The following is a 19,365-nucleotide window of genomic DNA, read 5'->3' as shown; positions in this document are numbered from 1 at the left end:
CAGCGAAGCTGAGACTTGAGGGCAGATGAGAATGAGAACAGCCAGCATGGAGGGACCAGTGGTCCCTCCAGAGGGAAGTGGGTAAATACTGATGTGGAAAGGGCTGGAGCAGAGAGACCATCTGCCAGGCTGGCACTTAAAGAACAATTACTTCTGGAAAGTTTAGGGTTAAAGCAGTCATTCTCAACCAAGGGAGATTTTGCCCCTCAGGGGACACTTAACTACATCTGGAGACATTTTGGGTTGTCACAATTTGGCAGGGAGAGTACTACTGCGGAGGTTGAGAAAGCCTGCACTAAAGAACTATTACAGCTCAAATTATGGTTTTAGTCATTGTTATTAACTCATGTTTTAATCAACTTGGATCTTTCTTTCTTTACTGCAGAAACAAAGTAAAAACAGGTTTCAAGGGGCCCCATGCTCCACCCACTCTCTAAGAAATCCCATCGCAGATGTTCAGGGGACTCCGTGAATCTTTGAAAAGCTCCCTGAGATAGTGAATATGTCCCTGGACGCGCGGGAAAAGATCTGAGGAGACCCACACCCAACTGCTCACGGGGGTCCCCCCAGCGGAAGGGACTGGGATTAGGGCCCGTGTAAGAGGACGACAAACTCAGGTTTCATTTGCGTCATTACAAATCGATGTTCAAAAAATGCAAAGTGGGGTCCATGCTAGGGAAGAAGTGGAGACGCCGCAAGGATTAAAACCTCTGTCTCTAGACCTCTAGCTCACGCTACCGGATTCCGCGTTGACACCCGTCCCCCAAGGCTCTAGATGCTTCTCCCCGACGCCGCCCTGCGCTGGCCTCAGACCTCTCTGCCCCACGCCCTCGCCCGGGTCCCGGTCCCAGGCTCTCACCCGGCCCCGCCCGTGCTGACCCCAGGCCCTTCCAGGCCCTCGAGGACCTCCTCGCCGCCGTCTCACCTGGACCGGCTGGGGTCTCCTCAGCAAGCCCCGCGGCAGGCTGTCCTCGACGTGCCGGCTGCCCAGGCGGAGCGGCCCGGAGCGGAAGGGCTCGGTCCGGGTCTGCGGACGGCGCCGCGAGCCCGGCGCGGGTCCCTCAGGCCCGGGAGCGCGGGGCCAGCCCTCGGAAGGGCGAAAAAGGCGGCAGCGGAGACACCGCGCCGGCGACCCGAGGGCATGTGGCCTGCGGACTAGGGCGAAGGAGGCCGGGCGCTGAGGACTCCGGCGCTGAGGGGGACGGGCCCGCCAGGGGGCCTTTAGCTGCCGCTCGCCTCTTTTTGCATATTCATGAAGCCGCACGAGGCGGACCGCCCAGGCAAGCCATGGAGAGGTCATGAATTATTCATGAGGAAGGGTCTCGCCCCGCCCAAAAAGGCCTCGTTGACTATTTAAGAGCCTGAGAGGGTCAGGGCTGGAAAAGGCCGTTGGGTACCCACCCTTCTGAGAGAGGCGTCGACAAGCTGAGGTGAGGGCTGTCCAGTCGCAAGGTCTCTGGAGAAAGGGCGCTTGAGCGCCTTCAGTTTCCTAGGCTTAGGTTAATTTTTTTCTTTCCTTTTCCTTGAGGCTTTAAGTTTGATCTGAAAATATTTCGCTGAGGCCCGAAGTACTCTGAGGAGAAACGGCAAGGCGGGGGCTGAGGAAAAAGACAAAGGGAAGCTTCTAGATAGTACCCCACCCCCTCCCTCTACTCCGGTCCCCAGCGCTCGATTTTGAAAATTTTCACATATAACAGGGAAAGAAAGAAAGAAAGAAAGAAAGAAAGAAAGAAAGAAAGAAAGAAAGAAAGAAAGAAAGAAAGAAAGAAAGAAAGAGAGAGGAAGGAAGGAAGGAAGGAAGGAAGGAAGGAAGGAAGGAAGGAAGGAAGGAAGGAAGAGTAGAGAGAATTGTAGTGGGAACACCCGCATGCCAGCTATCAGGGTAGCTCTTAAATTCAGATTTCGGTGGGAAAGGAGTGAGTCTTGGTGAGGAGGCAACAGCGGTAATTAGCGGCCAAGCAGTGGGTCGGGTCAACGACGTCTGTGTTTGCTGGGGGTTGGGAGTGGAGCTTTGGGGGTGATCTTGGCTAGGTCAAGTTTTCTCCAGCCGCGGAGGTGTTCTCCCAGAATCAATGCCTGGCGCAGACCAAGAGGTGACAGAGCTGGCGATGGGTCCCCACGGAATGACCTCGGCTCCTTTCTACCTTTTCTAGGACGTGCTGTTTAATCTCCAGGGACTTTAGTTCCCCAAACAGTACTGGGGGGAGAAAGCGTCTCGAAACACAAGATTAGCCCATCACCGACGTGTGTCCAAATGTGCAGAGCACGGGATGGGGTGTGCAGTACATCATGCACTTGGCTGGTGAAAACAAAGATAAAGCACGGTTCTTGCCCCAAAGGAGTTTTTGATTTAATTAGGCTGAGTCTCATTTCTCCCCCATTGGATGGTCAATCTCTCGAGATGTGAGCAGTATTTTACATCTTTGCAATCCTATATGATGCCTGGCACATTGTAGTCACCCAGTAAATGTTGAATGAATGAATAATTGAAGTAGCCCAAAGAAGATATTAAAAAACCAAAAGAGCATGAACAAATATCCAGTTAATATAGTGGAAACCATTTACTCTGAGCCCGGAGAAGGGGAATTATCAGAGCCAGATGGGATTTGTTAAAATGGTGAATAATAACTTAGGGAAGCAAACTCTGTGAAGCCTCTGAGTAACTGGGTGACTTTTGACAAACCAAGTTCTTTTGTTGGACTTCACTTTCCTCTCAATAGTTTTATATTTTACATTTAAGTCCATGACCCATTTTGAATTAATATTTGTATACAGTGTGAGATTTAGGTTGAGAGTTTTCGTTTTTGTTTTTGGGTGTTTCGTTTTGGCCTATGGATGTCCTATTGTTGCAGTACCATTTGTTAAAAAGACTATCCTTCCTCCACTAAATTGACTTTCTTCTTTAAAATGAAGGGTTTGGATTATCTGTTTCTCCTTTTCCTTCCAATTCTGTGATGCTGAGCCCATTTATGTCAAAATGTACTTTCTTTGTGTAAAGCCATCCTTCATATCAGGCAAGAAAGGTCATCTAGTTGCATTTTAGAACCCAGCTTTTAGATATTGTACATTTGATAGAAAGGGGATTTTCTTGTTAAAAAAAATAGTTTTGGAAGATTGGCAAAGATGGATGGAGAGCATTAGGAAATCTACTATTACTGTCTTTGTGCAAACATAATAAAACTGGTTTTTGCTTCCCTCAGAATGGCCAAAGGCATGGGGCAGGGGGTGGCTTAGCTTTAATATGCTGAGCAATAGCTGGTTAATCTTTATCTGAATCTTGGAATCACACAGACAAGGGTAAAATAGTAAGCAATTCTGTCACCATTTTAAATAGGGCAGTTGAGATGTAGGTCAAGAGGTAAGCCTAGCATGAGTCTTCATCTGAGAAAGCACAGAAATCTTACCTCCTTCTCAAGATCATAATTCTTGTCAGTGTGGACATTATCAAGTATAAAATTGAATGATATTGATGCCCTGTGAAGCTTCAGATGCTTGTGGGTCAAATATGCAAGCAAATATATAAGTGAAAGACATTTGAAAGTTAGAGTTTTGGGGCGCCTGGGTGGCATAGAGGTTAAGCGTCTGCCTTCGGCTCAGGGCGTGATCCCGGCGTTATGGGATCGAGCCCCACGTCAGGCTCCTCCGCTGTGAGCGCTTCTTCCTCTCCCACTCCCCCTGCTTGTGTTCCCTCTCTCGCTGGCTGTCTCTATCTCTGTCGAATAAATAAATAGAATCTTTAAAAAAAAAAAAAAAGAGAAAGAAAGTTAGAGTTTTGTTCTTAAAATCCGTAATTATGAAATCTCTCCTAGGCTTTTAGATAATAAGTCAGGAAAAGGTGATAAAAAAACATCAGAGTTATTCTCTGAGAGTGCGTGATCTGTAGTGTCATACCTCCTGGGGCTGTCAGCTTGTGAGCTTTCAAAATTAAGCAGAGTTTGTACTTGAATAGGAGACTTCCACAAAACACCTGCTCAAAGAGAAAACAAGAGTAGCAACAGAATAATTAGAGGTTGAAAAGAGCCTGGCTATTAAAAAAAATTTAGATATGTTTTGCTTTTCTAAAGCAAGCTCATTCTCGAACAACAGAAAAAGACACTACTGTGTTTAGAAATAAGCAAGCAAGCTCCACAACTAGGAAGGCACTGGTAGTGCATCATTTTAAATGGAATGAAAGCAAGAAGGAATTTCATTTTAGGGAGTCATTGTAGAAAAGCCCCTAAATTGTGAGTCAAAGTTTCTTGAGTTTTATTCTCAGTTCTGCCACTAAGTGTTTGACCCTGAGTAAGTCGGTTGACTTCTCTGGACCTTGATTTCCTCATCTAGAAAATTAGATGTTTGGACTAGATGACATTTAAAGCTCCTTCTATCTCTATCTCTCTAATATTCTCTAATTCTTTTCTAGACACTTAATACTTCCTTGTTCTTATATTACTTCTCTGTTGATCCAGCAAATATTTATTGAGCATCAGTTTTGTTCCAATACTGTAATGGTGCTGAGGATTCAAGAATGAGCTGAACCAGATATAAAAGGTCATATATTACATGATTCCATTTATATGACAAGTCCAGAATAGGGAAATCCATAGAGATGAAACTAGATTAGTGGTTGCAAGGGGCCAGGGGGAGGGGAGAGTAGGGAGTCATTGGTAATGAGCATGGAGTTTCTTTTTGGGGCAACAAAAATCTTTTGTAATTAGTAGTGATGGTTGCAAAACTGTGAATATACTAAAACCCACTAAATTGTACCTTTAAAAAAAACTTTAAAAAATAAAGAATGAGCTAGACAGATCAACTTTATCCTCATGTTAGCTCACATAGGGTGGGATGGATACATAAATGCAACCATGATACTATATATGTTACAATGGGCACATAACCCAACTTGGTGGTGGTGGTGAATAAGGAAATAGTTCCTTGAGAACACTACATGAAGCCGTATCTAGGAGATAAGTAGGAATTGAGAATGGAGGATAAAGTTTCAGGCAGAAAGATTATTACAAAAGCCTGAAAGCTGGAGAGAATATGGTTTAGGGTAACTACTGTTGGTAAGAATAACTGATGCATAAAAGTGTAAGGGAAAAATGGTTAGAGATGTGCCTAGGGAGGCATGAGCCAGATCTTGAAGTCATGGTAAGGAGTTTGGATTTTATCCTGAGGGCAGTGGGGAGCCATTGAAGAATTTCAGTCTACAGTTACATAATCAAGTTTGCAATTTAAAAAGAAAACTCTGGCTGCAATACAAAGGACAGACTGGAGAAGGGCAGAATCAGTGACAGGCAGACTGGTGGTTGTAGCAGTCCAGGCAAAAGATGAGGCTAATCTCATCTAAAGCAGAAATAACAACAACATGTGTAAAGTGAGGAATGGACACATTTGATAAATATTAAGGGGACTGGATGTGGAAGTGAGGGAGGGTCAGGTTTGAGTCATAATTTTTAGGCTTGAGTAATTAGGTATTTGATGATGTCATTTACTGAGCTAGGGAACAGAAATAGGTTTTAGGGGAAAAGAACTGACATTTAGATATGTTGGGAATATCAAGATGTAACTGTCTCATAGAGGTACAGATCTCTAACTCCCAAGGGACCTGGCTGTCTGACATATAAGAATCATTAGAATAGATACAGTAATTAAAACAAATGTATTTGTTCATCCAGGGAGTGTGTTTAGAAGTAAGAAAAAAAAAGGGGGAGCTCCTAGTACAGAACCCTGAACACCAAACACTAAGAAATGGGCAGGGAAAATAGTGTGAAGTAAACAATGAGAAGGAACAACTGGAAGGCTGGAAGAAAACTAGGAGTTCAAATACTAGCGTAAGATTTTTAAAAATAAATATGCTTTATTACTTATAATGAAATATTCGTCAGTGTTCCAAGTGCCCTATAGATAATGACTTCTGTAGTCCTCACAACAACCCTATGAAGCAGGTGCTAGTACTATCCTTATTTTACAGATGGGGACGCTGAGGCACACAACTTGCCCAAGATGAAATGGCAAGTTAATGCAGACTGAAATTTGGTTGTAGGCAGTGTGGCTCCAGAAGAGTGTGTGTCCTTAACCATTATGCCATGTATGTTTTCCAGATGAACACATGCCCAGATAAGCACTGTAAGAGCCCTGAGAAGTTGGATTTATTGTCTCTATTTTATAAAAAGGAAAGTGAGTCCCAGGATGATTATGTGATTTAACTAAGTCACAGAGCTACTAGGTAGTTGAACAGAATATGGACCGAAGTTCCTTAATCCAAAACTTGTTTCTACTACATTATACTCCTGGTTATTTCTCTCTTCATACACACATATGTGTATATAAAATTTGACTTTACTTATTTTATGAATGTTAATTCCTCAGGTATTTACCAAATGTTAATAGTGACTAGCTCTGAATCCTTTTTCAAAAGCAAGTGCCCTGATTGTCTCGGAGTTGTCAGTGATAGTGTCACTTTAATCCAGGTTATCTATACATTCCAATATAGATGTAATAATGCATTATATTCTATTGGCTGATGCTTTTTTCAGGGCTTGATTCTCTTTTTTTAAAAGATTTTATTTTTTTATTTGACAGAGAGGGAGAGCACAGAGGGAGGGTGAGAAGCAGACTCTCTGCAGAGCTGAGAACCCAGTGCGGGGTTTGATCCCAGAACCCCAGGATCATGACCTGAGCAGAAGGCAGACACTTAACCAACTTTGCCACCCCTGCTGGATTCTCTAGAAATGCCATCAGAATGTCTTACGATCATAGAAAAAACTTTTTAAGTTTATTTATTTAAGCAATCTCTATACCCAATGTGGCACTTGAACTCACAACCCCAAGATCAAGAGCTGCATGCTCCACTGACTGAGTCAGCCAGGCACCCCCCTAGAGAAATTAAAACAAAAAAATCAGTGTAGTGGGGCCCCTAAGTGGCTCAACTGGTTAAGGGTCTGACTCTTTATCCCAGCTCAGGTCTTGATCTCCGGTCTTGATCTCAGGGTTGTGAGTTCAAGCCCTGCATTGGGTTCCACACTGGGAGTGGAGCCTACTTAAAAAAAAAAAAAAACAATGTAGAAATCTATTTTAAAATTCTTCTTCTTATTATTATTTTTAAAGATTTTATTTACTTATTTGACAGAGAGACAGGCAGCGAGGGAGGGAACACAAGCAAGGGGAGTGGGAGAGGAAGAAGCAGGCTCCCAGTGGAGCAGGGAGCCCGATGTGGGGCTCGATCCCAGGATCCTGGGATCACCCCCTGAGCCGAAGGCAGATGCTTAACGACTGAGCCACCCAGGCGCCCCCAAAATTATTATTATTATTTTTTATTGTCTCTAAGGCTAATAACTACCCCAGTAGGGGGTTGTTTACATAGTTTAATGGGCCAGAACTAGAGCTTAAACTCTTGTAATTACTTATTTTGCTCATTGTATTTCTTGAAGTTGTAAGGGAAGCAGTTGATATGTTGAGTCAGATTTGAAGGTTATACACAGAAATGAAGGTTATATTCTGAAGTCAACAAAAGATACCTTGGAATGTTTAAGGACTGAAGGACTATTAGGTGGTTTTCAGTGTCCTAGAAGATATTGTAAAAGAGTGTCCCCTAGTGTTGCTCTGAAGAAGTTATTTGAGAGAAATTACATAGTACTTGTTTATAATCTCTATCACCATCTTGTGGCAGTGCCCTCAAACAATTCTGCCTTCTTGTATTTGCAAAATCATCCAGAATCTTGCATTAATCTATACACCAAAAAAGGTCACTGGCTATCCTGGGTGATCCAGAACGGAATTACTTTAGATGGGTTATTTTACAAATATTTTGGTCAGAACTCCATAAAACCTTGAAAAGAAGCCCCAGTATAAATTAAATTAAGGTCTTTGAAAAGAAAAAGGGAAATTTGCTCCTTTTTTTTTTTTACGGTAGTGAAACAATAGATGTGAAAACTGGATGGATTTTTTGTAACTTAAAGTCCCTCTATTTTATTTATTTATTTTTTTAGTAAACTCTACCCCTAACATGAGCCTTGAACCCATGACCTCAAGATCAAGAGTCACATGCTCTACAGACCGAGCCAGCCAGGTGCCCCAAAACTAGATGTATTTTTAACATTAATATTTTTATTGTGTTAAAATACACATAAAATTCACCACCTCACCCATTCTCAAGTGTACAGTTCAGTGACACTGAGTGTATTCATGGTGTTGGCAACCATCACCACTAACAATTCCGAGAAAATTTTTGTCATCCTGAACAGAAACTCGTGCTTTTTAAACGCCTGATTCCTTCTACCCTCCAGCTCTTTGTAACCTCTATTCTTTCTGTCTCTATGAAGTTGACTACTTTAGGTACCTCTACCACATATAAGTGAAATCATGCAATATTCGTCCTTTTGTGTGTGGCTTATTTCACTTAGCATAATGTTTTCAAGTTTCATCTGTGTTGTAGTGTGTATCAGAATGTCATTCCTTTTTAAGGCTTGAATATGTCATTGTATATACCACATTTAAAAGAACCCATTCAACTGTTGATGGACATTTGGGTTGTTTCCTCCTTTTAGATATTTTAAATAATACTGCTGTGAACATTGGTGTACAAGTATCTGTTTGAATCCCTGCTTTCAGTCCTTTTGGGTATATACCTAGAAGTGGAATTGCTGATTAATATGGTAATTCTGTCTAACTTTTTGAGGAACTGCCCATACTGTTGGGGTTTTTTTTTTTGTTGTTGTTGTTTTTTGCAGCAGCAGCAGCTGTATGATTCCCACTAGCAATGCACAAGGGTTCCAATTTCTCCACATCCTCACCAACATTATTATTATTGTTTTCCATTTTTGGGGAACAGCCATCCTAATGGGTGTGAAGTACAAATTTTAACTTTTGAGTTACCTTTGAAAACCAATAACCCATTAAGTTAATTCAAGAAATGTTTTTGAGCCCCTGCTATATACAGAGCACAGTTGTAAGCTAAGAGAATAACAATGATGAATAAAATACATTGTCAAATCTTTAGGTGATTTAGTTTATTTTTCTCCTCCAAATGTATTTGCGAACAAGCAAATCATCTTAAATTCTCACTGGGTGGTTGAAAAAACTAATCCAGGGAACTTATGCCAAATTCATAGAAAATGCGTCGTGGAGATAAAAATGTTTATTAAAATAATTTTCCAAAGAATACAGTCAAATGCTAATTATGTAGTTCTTCTTTGGAAAATTCACAAGAAGGATTATCAGGCAAAGTCTCTAATTTTTTTTTTCACCTGACAGGTTTGACCTGTTAAAAGAATCCTGATACGTTACTACAATGGCCACTGCTCAACTCTCTCACTCGATCAAAATTCACAAAGCATCTAAGGTAATTACTAAGAATTAAAAGAAAATCAGTGGCTATTTAGTGAGTTAGTTCAGAATCATGACTTTAATCTTTGGTGTTTTTTTAAAAGAGCAGTTTTATCAGTAAATTTGCACATGATATTTTGTCAGAGTATGTGTACGTTTTAACTGCCTAATGGACTGGGGTTGTTCAAGAAATTAGAATATATTCCTACAAAGTAACTTACTGGGTGCTTATTTCATGTTTATATATTTAGATTTTCTAGAGTGAAAGAAATCAGAAACAAAAAAGATGTTTAAAGAGAACACTTTTTTTTGTTAGACATTTACTATGAAGCAATTAGGAAATTTCTGATCGGCATCTTACAATTGTAAGAACTGAGGAGAGAACACGGAGAGGAACTTGGAGGCTGGGCTCCTAGGGGAATATGCCAGAGCCAAGGAACATTTCTGGGTTCACAAGGGCAGGTTTATCTTGCCCCAAGACATTCATTAATGAATCGTTCATTTATTAATTGAGAGCTCAATATTATATAATATATATTTACATGTATGTGTGTGTTTATATATATACACACAATGTTATTCTCTGAGAGAATAAAAAAATCTTTATCTTCTAGAAGTTTAGAATCTGAAAGGGAAACACAATTTAGAGGAGTTAAGCCAACATACAAAGCAGTATATGTATTACATATATGTGAAAAAGAGTAAAGCAATACAAATTATAGGAATTTATAGAGATTTTGTATAGACTGTAATGGTTTGTGTATTACTCATGAAGGAAATGTGACTTAAGGAGGACTTTGACTAATATAAAGGATTTGAGTAGAGGAGAGAGAAGAGAATTCTATGAGGAAAACCTACCAATGTGCCTTGGCCAAAATGAGAAATGAACATGGAATATTTTAGAAAATAATGAAGAACCCATCATTATTAGAGTTGAGAGACATCATGTTGGACAGAAATAGGAAATAAAGTTGAATGGGAACTTTGGGGACAAATTAATATAGATCTTAAAAGCCAAGCTAAGGAATTAATGCTTTATTCTTCAATCAGTAGGCAGAGGGTTTGATCAGGAGAGTGAATAAAATAATTGTTTTAGGAATATTAAGCTGTAGCAAAAAAAGGGCAAGATTCACAATGAAGGCGAATTAGGGCAGAGAGAAAGCAGTTATCTTTCTGGCTCAAATTGAGTATACTCACTGGATTCCTGATCTCATTTGGTTTCCTGAGTGGGCTTCCCTCCTGGGGCGAAATGCTGAGCTGGGTATATGAATTGCAATCAGCTTGACAGTTATTTTTCTCACTGTAAATTAACAAATTGACTTTTTGATGTAAACAGATCTTTGTAGTTTGGATTGCATAAACTACTTTTCCCAGGAAATTTAAAATGACTATGATTTTGCTACTTAATACTTCAAACAACAATAATAACAATTATAGAAGCTAACATTTATTCGGCACTTACCATGTACTGGACACTGTCACAAGGCTTTATATTATTATTTCAATTAAACCTCACATTAAGGAGGAAACTGAAGTGCAGAGAAGTAAAGTAACTTGTCTTAGGTTATGTAACTTGACAGCTAAGCTATCAAACATTACTTCTGTCATCAGCACACTATCTTATTAAAATAATTTATAATAGTGTTTTCTATTATCAAGTCATAGTATTTTCATGTATTAGACATTTATAAAAACATCAATGATAACCCTTAAAGTATTAGATCAGTTGAGCTAAGAAAAAAAAATCTCTGGAGTATAGAGAAGTAACAGAACTCTGGAGGGCTTTTCCAGCTATTGATCTTCTTTACTACAAATGGCCTTTTAGATCCTATATTAAAAATAAATGTCTTTATACTTTCAGGTTATATAATTTTACAAATGGTTATTACTCAAGTATTGCCTCTAAGTTTTGGCAAGTTTTCAGTAAGTTACTATATATGCATGCCACGCCAGCTGTTACCCAATTACTCAAAATAATCTTAATTTCTCAGGATCTGTGGGTACAAAAAACAATTCTCTGTAAAATTTTAAATGCACGTGCATACACATATGCACACCACATACACACCTAATGCTCCTTAAGCTTCAATTTTTCCTACTTCTAATATAGCTTAATGTTCCTAAAACAATTATTTTACTCACTCTCCTGATCAAATCCACTGACTTTTCATTGATTGCAGAATAAAGCATAAATTCCTTAATCTGGCTTTTAAGATCCATACTGATTTGTCTTCAAAGTTCCTTTCATACATGCAAGAATAATAATTTTATTATATATTTTTAACAACTGAATATAATATAGTTTGATCATTCATTGCCATTATATGATATACCAAAGAAGAACAAAGCTTATATAGCAAAATCTAGCAAAGACTAGAATGCCTTTGGAATATAGATATAGAAAGCTTTTTTGGGGGGACACCTGCATGGTTCAGTTGCTTAAGCATCCGAGTCAGTTTGAACTCAGGTCATGGTCTCAGGGTTGTGAAATTGAGCCCTGTGTCAGATCTGCTTGAGATTCTCCCTCTCCCTCTTCTCTGCGCCCCCTCCCCAAATAAATTAAATCTTAAAAAAAGAAAGAAAAGTTTTTGGGGGATACATGACTGGCTCACTTAGAAGAGCATGTGACTCTTGGTCTTGGGGTCATAAGTTCAAGCCCCACGTTGGGTGTAGAGATTACTTAAATACATTAAAAAAAAAAAGAAAGAAAGAAAAGCTTTTTGGGAGTTCTTCTTCATCAAAGGCATATTTGTGGGTAGGACGTGCCGCTAAGTAACAGAATTATTAAAACTTCAACAGCTGAAATTGTGTAGCATTGTAAAAAGACCTCTGGATTTAAGATAATCAGAGACATAATCATCCTGGCTTCTGACAGCATGGAAGTAGTAGTTTCACCTACTCTTTTATTTTATATAAATGAAGTCAATAGTAGTCATTTGTATCTGGTCTCTTTTATGTATGAGTATCATCAGTATTGTTAGATCATTCATTCTCATTTCTGTATAGTATTCCATTGTGGGAATATATTACAATTTGTTTATCCATTCTTTTGTTGATGGGCATTTGAGTAGTTTCCGTTTTGGGTCCATCACAAATAATGCTATTATGAATGTTCTTTTGGTGAGCATATGTATGCATATCTGTCACGTGTATACCTATGAGTGAAATATGGGTCATAGACTATGCGTATATTTAGCTTTAGTGCATACCACTGAGCAAAGTTTCCAAAGAGGTTGTACTCACTTATTATGCTCCTATAACCAGTGTTTAAAAGTTTTGACTGATTCACATCTTTATCAACATTTGGTATTTTCTGATTTTTAAAAATTTTAGCCATTTCATTAGGTGTGTAGTATTATTTCATTGTGGTTTTAATGTGCATGTCCCTGATGAAGTTTGAGCACTACTTTTTTAGGGTGGGGGAGGGGCAGAGAGAGGGAGAGAGAGAATCCCAAGCTCTATACCCGGCACAGAGCCAGACACAGGGCTCAATCTCACAACCCTGAGATCAGGACCTGAGCTGAAATCAAGAGTTGGACGCTTAATCAACTGAGCCACACTGGCACCCCATTTGAGCACAATTTATTGGCCATTTGGATGTCCTGTTTCGTGAAGTGTCTATTCAAGTCTTTTGTCCCTATTTTTCTTTTTGGTTGTCTGTCTTTTTCTTAGTGAGTTTTAGGAGTTCTTCATATATCCTGGATATGAGTCCTTTGCAGATGTATGTATTGAGAATATCTTCTCCCATGCAAGTTGCCTTTTTGAACAGAAGTTCTTAAGCTTAATATAATCTAATTCATCAATATTTGGAAAAAACTTTAAAATTAAAATGTATTGCCACAATACCAGCTGGAGTTCGTGAGACATATTTTGTGCTTGGATTAAATAAGAGAGCAAAAAGCAGTCTCAGACTAATTAATTGAGACAAAAATCATCAAATTTTTGTTTTTATACATGTACGTGGTAAATAGTGAATATGACAAACACGTTGAAATTATAACTCAATGCAAAACAAACTATCGGCAAATATTCTGTATTTTTCTTTGGTAGACAATTCTTTTTTTTTTTTTTAAGATTTTTAAATTCATTTTAGAGAGAGAGAGCAGGGTGAGGAGGGGTGGGGGATAAGGAGAGAGAATCCCACGAAGATTCGTGTGGAGCCCGATGCAGGGCTTGATCTCACGACCCTGAGATCACAACCCGAGCCAAAACCAAGAGTTGGACGCTCACCGGACTGTGCCACCCAGGTGCCCCTAGACAATTCTTTTTTTTTTTTTTAATTCTTTTTTTAAGATTTTTTAATTTATTTATTCGACAGAGATAGAGACAGCCAGCGAGAGAGGGAACACAAAGGGGGAGTGGGAGAGGAAGAAGCAGGCTCATAGAGGAAGAGCCTGATGTGGGGCTCGATCCCACAATGCCGGGATCACGCCCTGAGCCGAAGGCAGACGCTCAACCGCTGTGCTACCCAGGCGCCCCTAGACAATTCTTAAACACTGAAATAAAATTCATGCATCTGTCACTGTCTTACGACATTCCTAATATGGCACACCATTTCTTAGGGCAGACTATCCAATCATTTAAGAATAACTATATACATTTTTCAATATATCTTACACACACGTATAAAATTAAGAAGGAAACTATTGTTAACATGGGTACATTTTGTGGAGGGCTATCTGCATTTTATAGAATCTCAGTATTCTGCAGAACTCTAGCTTAAGCAAAGCACAAAAGTATGGAGATATATGGTAGTAGAATAGTAAATGAATGGTAGTTCCACATAGCTAGAGTAAGGTACACAGGAGCTGATAGGGAATAGGGAGAGGGAAGGGGGTGGCAGATGAGGCAGGAGAGTCAGGCAAGGATAAGACTTTGATAGTTCTCAAAATTCCACACTAAGGTACTTGAACTCTATCCTACATGAACACTGGTCATGTCATAATAAGATGTGTATTCTTCAAAGTTAATAACGATGGCAATATGAAGGACAGAGTGAATGAAAGGAACTGTTGGCAGGAAGATCAGGGGCTACAGCAGTAATAAAGGGGAGAAGTGAGTGTGTCCTGAGTCAAGGCAGTGACAGTGAGAAGAGAAAGGAACAAATACATTTGAGAACTCCTTTAGAGAGAATTTAGTGATTGGAAATGGGGTATGAAATAAAAAGGGAAGCCAAAGGCGACTCTACTTCAAGTCTGAATGATTGGCGTGGAGGCTGATTCATTTGTCTGACAATGGAATTTGGGATCAGGTTTCAATTAAAGGTGATAGAGATAAACTGAGTTTAAACGGAGTTTGAGGTGTCTACAAAGTGGTCTAGGTGCAGATGTTCGCAGAACAGAAACATAGAAGTGGGGCTCAAAGCAGCCTATATAGGCTATAGCCGAAACAGTGACACTAGATGAGATTACCCAAGAAGCGAGAACTATGCAAAGAGAAAAGGACTGAAGACAGAATTTAAATGTTTAAAGGACAGAAAAACTGGAAAAAATAAAAGAGATTGAGATAGATATGGAGGGATGGGTGAAAAATCAAAAGAAAACAGTGTATGGCAGCTGAAAGAGAAGAGGGAAAGTGTGGGCGAAAGTGTCAAACACTGCAGAGAAGTTAGTATGAAGGACAGAAGAAGTCAATGATAGGATATACTTGATGACTTTGGAGAGAATAGTATAGGATGGAGGTTATAAACGACAGATCGCATTGCATTCTGAGGAGCGTGTAAGGGAAGGAGATTATGTAATCATAGCAAAACTCCAATTTTGCCTCAAACCCATGGATCATTATGAAATAAATTATACTAGTCTTGAATTACTTGGGTAACTCTCCCTGCCTTTCTGCTCTGCCTTGCCTATGGAGATCAAATTTAACGCAATTTTCAAAGCCCTGTTTCCTTTTGATTACCTATAAAGGTATCAGATTTGAAGTTTTGAAAAATCTTCCCATCATATCTGTGGTTTTGGCATGATGGCTGAATATATTAAAGAATGCTAATCTTTTTCATCTTGTTTCCCCCAGGAAACAGTTTTTCCATCCCAAATCACTAATGAGCATGAGTCATTGATAATGGTGAAGAAACTTTTTGCTACTTCTATCTCGTGCATAACATATCTAAGAGGACTGTTTCCAGAGAGCTCTTATGGAGAACGCCATCTGGATGGTAAAGTTTAACTAAGTAGTTACCTTGGCTGTTATAGCCCTTTCCTCTACTTGGCAGGAGTAAACCTTTCAATTCTCACAGTGTGCTAATTCCAAGTCATGGGATTGTTCTTCAAGATCAATCTGCTAATTCGTTTTCCATTTTAATTTCAGTATGTTTAGTGGTTTTACTTATAGGAATCATTAGTTCCTGTCTAGATACCAAATGACAGACTGAGAAGAAAAGAAATCTGTATAGACAAGCCCAGTAATTCTAAACCATACCTATAAAAGCAACAGCTGGATCAAAATCTATTTCGGTGTTGTAGATTTGCCCTATTTTGTGCCTCAGTTGAGTTTGTTCTTTGAGGTATACTTTGGCATTGAGGAAATTTAAAGGAGCCAGGTGAAAAACTCTTCTTCCTGTTAACACATATAAATATGCTGGAAGAAAAGCATATTCATGCTAAACCCATTTGTTGATTAGCATGGATAGACAATTACTATTCTAATCAGCACTTTTCTTTTCTCAGTTGCCAGGTTTCCTACTTTACTCCTTTTTATTTCTTGTGTCTTAAACTGATGATCTCACTTCCTTATATTACAAGCTGTTTCTGGCTCCTTTCCTTGTCTTGTCTTGAAAGAAAAAAATGTACCTAGGACTCTTCAGTTTTTTAGAATCTTAATATTAGCTTAAAAAGCTGGATTGTGATAACAATTCAGGAAATCTTTCTGATTTGTCACTAAAATGGGAACTATCATTTGGGAAAACAAATGTAGAGAGCTATAAGTTTCCTTGTAAAATCTTATTTTTCAAGATATAATTTTACTTTAAATTCCTCACATCTGTATTTAATGAACTACCTTGGCCTCATTCCAATGGAATTTTCTTAACATTTCATCCTCTATACTAGCTAGCATCAATGAAATGCATGTGTGCTATAAATACAAAAACATGACATTTGCAATCACGACAACTTCATTTGTATCATGTCTTCTTTTGGTCTATAGAATATAAACTTGTAATAGTGAATATGTTTATATGTAGCACATGGTTGCATTTCTCCTTGTTTGGAACAGAATTGGAAAAAACTGGAAAAAGACATGTTTGGGGTAATTAATTAAGGGCTTATTGTGTGCCCATCACTACCCTAGGCATGGGGGGCAGATGTTAAAAAGTAAAATTCAACTGAGTAAATTTGATTATCTAATTGGTTTTATTCAATGATTTATGAATAATGCAGCATCCAGTCTAGCAAATAGAAAGGAGTTCTGAGGAGTAGTACAAATTGTTAGACTGTTATAGGCAGAAACAGGGTAGGACAAGGAAGTCATTAGTGAAAGAAAAGAGAGGTTTATTTCAGGCAAAGTCACCTTCCTGGGGGGGAAGGGTTGGGGTCTACCTTACAGATTACCTCACAAGTGTTGATCAGGAAATTCCAGATTGACTGGTTAAAGGTTACATTCTTGGGGCCCCTGGGTAGCGCAGTTGTTGGGTGTTTGCCTTCGGCTCAGGGCGTGATCCCGGCGTTCCAGGATCGAGTCCCACATTGGGCTCCTCCCCTGGGAGCTGGCTTCTTCCTCTCCCACTCCCCCTGCTCGTGTTCCCTCTCTCGCTGGCTGTCTCTCTGTCAAATAAATAAATAAAAAATCTTTAAAAAAAAAAAAAGGTTACATTCTTTCAATTAAGACTTGGTTTGCTCCTTGTGGGGGGCAAGTGACTCCATTTTAGGCTTGCTTTTCCTTCCTTCCTTCCTTCCTTCCTTCCTTCCTTCCTTCCTTCCTTCCTTCCTTCCTTCCTTCCAACAGAGGTAATACTATTACTTTAGCTTTATTTTTCTGGTAGTTTTAGTAGAAGTTATATGTCTCCCTCTCAGTGTTTGTTCTTAAAGTAATATACATCATAAAAATGCTCAGTACCCCTATGTCACTCTCTTTTTGGTAATCTCTAAATATTATACCAACATGGAATAATTTTCATGTACTTTGGTAGAGGGAACATCAGTTTTAGGATAGAAAAACAGTATGAAAAGGTGAAGTGACATGCAAAGTCATACATGAATCAGTGATTGATTTTGGACTGATCTAAGCCAAAACTCTTAATATGATTTTCCTGTTCTTCTCTAACTATAGTAAGGTAGTTGAATTTCAGATGGAAATTAATATTTGAGAATAATCCATGGGAAAACTTTTCATCTTTATTTTCGTTTGGGGGAGACAAATATGAGAGGACTGACTTGAGATTGAGGTACATGTTTTAAATTGGTTAATGGAGATGGTCTCAATAGTCCTTTATGACTACTCGGAATTCAACAGACGCATAGAAGTGACACAAATTGATTGTGCAACCAGCTCACTTGTGCTGCAGCGTAGAAGGGGAGACTGCTAGACTATAATAAAAAATTGCAACTAAGCTAGTTTTCAACATAGGATATATTTTTAAAGTAGATATTTAGAGATTCAAAATGTTTTTATAAGCTATAAAACTAAGTTATATAAATATAATAAAGGAATACCCTTATTTAGCATGGACAATTTTAGTACAGTAATCATTTAGTAGAGGAAAATAGACTGTGTTTCTGTTTTTGTAGACCTCAGTTTAAAAATCCTTCGAGAAGATAAAAAATGTCCTGGGTCACTGCATATTATCAAATGGTAAGTAATTGAAATTCCACAAAAGTTGAACATTATTTTTATCATGGCTGAAATTACCCATAAACTTTATTTGGTAAGATCATTTCCTTAAAACCCTTCCTTCCTTCTTTCCTTCTTTTTTTTTCACAATTTCCTGGAAATTTACAAATTATTCAATATGATTTTAAGTTATTGATTTAGTTTTGTTTTTGAAAAAAAATGGACTTGTATAAAGAAAGAAAAATATTGTACTCCTGAAACAAATATAACACTATATGTCAACTTCAAGAACAAAAATTTTAATAAGAGAAAAATAGCAATCAAAATTTGATTACTTATGATATACATGTCAGTATCCTAAACATTATGAGAGGCAGAAAGAAAAATAAGATGTGCTTCTGTACCTTAAAATTGCTTACCTATTACTTATAAAGATCTATCAACATATTAAATGATACTGAGAGTTTTAAGAAAAAGTTCAAATGGAAAAGGTAAAATGATTACCAACTTAATGTACTTAAAAGCAAAAAATATAAATCAGTTCTATACTTGGAATTTTTTTTGGCTTTTGCATCTGGTCCCAACTGACATCAAACATTTATTTCTTGACAGGATCCAAGGTTGTTTTGATGCTTTGGAAAAGAGATACGTAAGAATGCTTTAAAATTTACACCAGGATTAAAGACTTATCTTTGTACCCTAAAAAAAAGTTTAGTTTTTATTTTGTTGTTGTGTATTAACAGGGCACTAGTGCCTACATTTTCATTTATGAAACAGTTTTCTTTTTATGTCTTTGTTAACCTTTTGATGTCTTGTTTTCATCAATTAGAAAGGAAGCCTTCATTTTTCTCTTTTACATACTCATATCTTTTTGACCACAGAATTTCCTCTGAAGTCACTGGAAGAGATCCAGAGGATGTGGGACAGGGGAGACAAGAATCTGGCATTTAGCACATTGAACATGTTCAAAATAGTTGTGATTCAGTTCACAGATATGAAAGGAAAAAATGGACTTTACTAATTAGTTGTTATTCTATGATAGTTATTTTGTTAACTATGTTTGATGCATGTATATGACTTGTTCCCTCAACTAGCTAGTATCATACCTTGGATTTTTTAAAATGCGGCTTGAATTTTAAGTGTATCAGATCTTTCTTGCTGCCCAAGACTCCTATGAAGGGTATAAAAATTAGAGGCTATAGTCCTAGTTGAAGAGACAAGATGTATATAAGTGAACCTTCTACCACTGCTTCCCCTCCTTTTCCCCATCTATATCTTCTTTTAACTCCT

At 38.5% G+C, this 19,365-nt stretch overlaps 1 protein-coding gene across 1 annotated transcript in view; it reads left to right on the top strand.

Annotated features, from left to right (window-relative positions):
- The first annotated feature begins 1,373 nt into the window (after positions 1 to 1,373).
- The window catches only part of HORMAD2 (HORMA domain containing 2), a 79,618-nt gene continuing 61,626 nt past the window's right edge, over positions 1,374 to 19,365 (top strand). Inside the window, exons 1-5 of the mRNA XM_034638815.1 lie at positions 1,374 to 1,430; positions 9,235 to 9,322; positions 15,322 to 15,463; positions 18,033 to 18,096; positions 18,688 to 18,724. Of these exons, the coding sequence (XP_034494706.1) occupies positions 9,272 to 9,322; positions 15,322 to 15,463; positions 18,033 to 18,096; positions 18,688 to 18,724 (294 nt within the window). The 5' untranslated portion in view covers positions 1,374 to 1,430; positions 9,235 to 9,271. The remainder of the gene's footprint in view (positions 1,431 to 9,234; positions 9,323 to 15,321; positions 15,464 to 18,032; positions 18,097 to 18,687; positions 18,725 to 19,365) is intronic.

This window comes from Ailuropoda melanoleuca, chromosome 12 (genome assembly GCF_002007445.2).
Source record: "Ailuropoda melanoleuca isolate Jingjing chromosome 12, ASM200744v2, whole genome shotgun sequence".
NCBI classification, from domain to species: domain Eukaryota; kingdom Metazoa; phylum Chordata; class Mammalia; order Carnivora; family Ursidae; genus Ailuropoda; species Ailuropoda melanoleuca.
This window is presented reverse-complemented; position numbering and strand designations above follow the sequence as displayed.